General features: G+C 32.0%; 1 protein-coding gene across 1 annotated transcript; it reads left to right on the top strand.

Annotated features, from left to right (window-relative positions):
- The first annotated feature begins 671 nt into the window (after window positions 1-671).
- LOC131597792 (uncharacterized) lies at window positions 672-3,429 on the top strand. Its single transcript, XM_058870460.1, has 4 exons — window positions 672-700; window positions 778-879; window positions 1,096-1,403; window positions 3,303-3,429. The coding sequence occupies exons 2-4, from the start codon at window positions 805-807 to the stop codon at window positions 3,427-3,429; spliced, it is 510 nt and encodes a 169-aa protein (XP_058726443.1). The 5' UTR covers window positions 672-700; window positions 778-804.
- The last annotated feature ends 887 nt before the right edge of the window (window positions 3,430-4,316 follow it).

The following is a 4,316-nucleotide window of genomic DNA, read 5'->3' as shown; positions in this document are numbered from 1 at the left end:
ATATATTTAATAAAAAAATTATATTTATTATCTTTATGAACTATGGTGTTACATGAGTAGTACTTTTTAATAGATAATATTTATTTATCTGGTACATGTTTAATAGTTGAATCAAAAATAATATTTTTAATAATAGTAAATATTTATTAGTAGTATTTTTATTAAATAATATTTTTAATATATGTAGTTAATAAAAAAGTAATTTTATGGTTAACATAGGTTCAATATAACATGTGTAGTTAAAAATATTAGTAGTATTGTTATTAAATAATATTTTTAAGAATAGTAAATATTAACTAGTATACGTCTAAGAATAATATTAACTTGATTAATATTACTAACTCAAAATGACAATGATTGTATAAATGTGCAGTATGGAATATTATCGGTATTATCGTAGTTGGATGTACGATAGAATATTTCCAGGAAGAATGGGACTTAAACCCAATTTTATAGTAGGAGTTGAAGGGTTTATCAGTTGGGCGTTTGCTCAGGAATTATGTCGAAGCGAAGGAGGAGTTAGGTGTCCCTGTCTTAAATGTGAATGTAGACCAATAATTAGTCACCCACAGGAAATAACAGCTCATTTGCATAGAAGGGGTTTCATAGCAAATTATTGGGTTTGGACGTTTAACGGTGAAGAACTGCCTAGTAACGTACAGTTGGAAGTATTAGCACCGCCGAGCATGCCCGACGATTGGTAAAAATTTTAAATTTTTTAAGTTACATCTTTATTCATAATATATATTACTAATTATTTTTAATTATATTATTTAGGCTAAGGAGTTGGGGAGAAAACCATTGATGCCTGAGCTGATTTCGAGGACCCGGACAAGGAGATCGGGAGGTTTTGTCGACGAGCGCACGAAGTTGTATCTTGTAAGTGAAATTTACGTTGTTTATTTTTTTTAAATTAATACAAAATTTGTGACGTGAATTTCATGTGGCAATTGATAAATTGCCACATTAAAATCATGTGGCAAATCATAAGTTGTGGCGTGAAAATCACGTGGCAACTTTTTAATATATTTTAATTGACTAATTAAATATGCATTTAAATATTTAACTTACATTTTTTATTGAATATCTGTGCAGGAAGATTATGATAGGCGACTTGCCATTTTTCTGGAAAATAATCCTCAATTCATGCCAGCAGAGGGGGAGCCGCTAAATGCGGATGTTGATCACTATATCTGGTGTGAGGTTATTAAAGAAAAAGGACCTAATGGTTGCTTTTTTGGTGCTGGAAATTTGGCGGCCAGCTATAGACGTGGTGACCGCAATCTGTTTCAAAGACTTCAGGATGGAGAGGGTGGATCGCGTCAACCAAATCTGACACAGGAACAAACTGAATTAGTAAGGCAATTGGCGAGACGCGAAAGTGAGGCCCAGATCGAGATGATGCGGAAGAAGCAGACTGATATGGAGGAGCAGCATGCGCGACAGATGGAGGGCATTATGAAGAAGCAAGCTGAGATGGAGGAGCAGATGAGACGGTTTATGCAAGGAGGTGGAAATTACAGTAATGCTCCTCCTCAAAAGCCGGAGGATGACGGGGTGGCTGATGATTTTAATCCGGATAATTATTTTCCGGATGATGCCTCTTGAAAACATTTTGTATTTTATTTATTTTTAATTTATTTTTATGTAAAATATTCTACATTTTAATTCATTAAAGTATTAGTTTTAAATTTTTAGTTTTAATTAATTGAATTTATTATATAATGTTTATTATATGAATTTATTTTATACAAATTTATTATATAAATTAGTTTTTATAGATTTTAATATATAAATTTTATTTTATAGGTTTTATTATATAAATTTTATTTTATAAATTTTATTATATAAATTTTATTATATAAATTTTATTATATATATTTTATTATATATATTTTATTATATATATTTTATTATATATTAATTAATTATAAAAAATATATAAAACAAAACAAATCTAGCGTGAATAAATTTTAAAAAAAAAAGCATTTAATGTAGCGATGTGGTAAACACGTCGCTACATTGGTCAGCAAACACACTGTCCCACACCTGCCACGCCTGTTGTGTGTGCAGATGGATGTTCCCCATGTTTCCTTGTTGCGACGTGGGAGTCACGTCGCTACTTTCTGACGTGGTCTCCACGTCGCTACAAGTTGCCACTTTGTCTCCTGCGACGTAGTGGCTCACGTCGCTACTTTTTTGTTGCCACGTGATATTTCATGTTGCGACGTGTTTCCCACGTCGCTGCAGAGCATATTTTTTGTAGTGTTTCATATGTCCATAAATAAAAAATCATACTCACCATCTTTCCTTCTTTATTTTCAAATCCTATCAAAATTAAGAAATTTGTATTTGAAATGACAATCAAATATAATCATCACTGAATTTTAGACATATCATTTTCCATCTGAATGCAAAAGTAACGTCACTATTACACCTTTCTCATTTTATTTTATAGAGTTTTTTATTTCATTCATGCAATTCAGTACGAGCTAATTTATTTCATATTGTAGAATCTAAGCAAGCACCTGACGCAAATTCAGATCGTAACTCAAGTGTCAACAATATAATAAGAAGATGAAACATAAATATATAACATCTTTCAAATATGTGAGTGGATATATTTAATGCAAGGTTTTTTTGAGTTGTGGTCTATGCAATGTTAGTGTTGTGAATGGAGAATGAATATGTAGAATGTCTCATTCTAGAACTAGATGATGATCGCAGAGGATGAATTCACAGAGGATGAATTCACAATCTTTTATAATGGTTCAAGGTTTCTGATACGGTGGAGATGAGGCTGACCTACTAGGTTAGCACTCTAACGTTCAAGTCAGTAAGAAAGTGAGCGATAAAGTTTGAATGGGAAAAGATTTGAATATGTGAGAAGTGGCACATTTTCCTCCATAAATAAAAGGAATAGTTTGTAAATGTGCGGACGTGGAACAACGTGGGATGCGATCAACCATTGGATTGATTATGGAGATTGACATGGAATCCTCGTGAGTGATACTTTATGACGAGTAGGGAAAAGAGCCTACCTATCATTCATGTGGTAGCTTCTTGCTTTGCTACTCGACCTTCTTTCTAGGCCTTGCGATTATCTCTTAACAGTTGCCCCGTAGCCTTTGTCTCTGCTTTGCAAGGCGAGGATTTCTAAAATACTCCCTCCGTCCCAAATTATAAGAGAAATTCACTTTTTAGATTCATTGAATAATTAATGTATCTGGTCTGTATATAGACCAGATACATTAATTATTCAATGAATCAAAAAAGAGAATTTCTCTTATAATTTGGGACAGAGGGAGTACATTATTATCCAGCCACAGGATTCGCAGACGTGGACCTCCTAGTTGGGAAGTTGTTGTTCTTGGGAATAGGCTCATTAAATGCCTTTTTGGAAGTAGTATTGTAAATGTGGGAGTGTAATGGCAATTCATGAAATAAAGTGCAATGGTTTATGAACCATTGTCATTCTAAACTATTGCAAACCTTCATGAAAAATGTCTCAAACTTTTGCATCAACTCATATAGGTTTCTCTAGATGTATTTGAGGCAAAATATATTAGTTTTCAAATAACCTCTTTCATTTATTAACTTTTCACATCAATTCAAATAATTTCAAGTGTTCATACAAATTTTAATAATAAAATTTTGTGCTTAACTTTCATATCATTCAAAGAATTTCTTTTAAACTTTCTGAGCCTTTAAGGTCTATTTAATTGAATTGTAATATATAGGAAGAGAAGATCAACTTTCATCTTGGAATTACTTCAGAAATTATTTTTATTCAAATTGTTCAAAGTTTATTGTGATTTAATCATCAGAATGTGTGCTGATAAGTTTGTGTAAATAGAAAGTTGTTTACTTTCTATTTTTTTGTGAGAATCATCATAGTGCTTAATGATTGTGAAAAAGGTCATTTCAATTGAGTTGATTCAAAATCCACCATAGGTTTGGTGTTTATGTTAGAAGATTGTAAGAGAGGTCTTGGTGTGAGGCTTGTACAAAGATCTAACATAGTGGAAAATCCTTCAAGGTGTGAAAGGACTAGATGTATCCTTAAGTTGGAAATGGTAACTAGGGTAAATATCTCGTGTCTTTACTTTCTTGCACTTTATTTTTTCTGCACTTTCATTCAGAGTTCATACACTGAATTTCAATAAAATAAGAACACAAGAACCATCGCTTAAAAATTCGGAAAATCAAATTCACCGCCTCTTAGATTTTAACTATATCCTTACATTTTAGCCGATATGGGAGTTGTGATATCCCTTTCTATGAATGGTTGTTTTCTATTACAGGATATCATCTTC

This window comes from Vicia villosa, linkage group LG4 (genome assembly GCF_029867415.1).
Source record: "Vicia villosa cultivar HV-30 ecotype Madison, WI linkage group LG4, Vvil1.0, whole genome shotgun sequence".
NCBI lineage: Eukaryota > Viridiplantae > Streptophyta > Magnoliopsida > Fabales > Fabaceae > Vicia > Vicia villosa.
The sequence above is the reverse complement of the archived record's forward strand: the minus strand, read 5'-3'. Positions and strand labels throughout refer to the sequence as shown.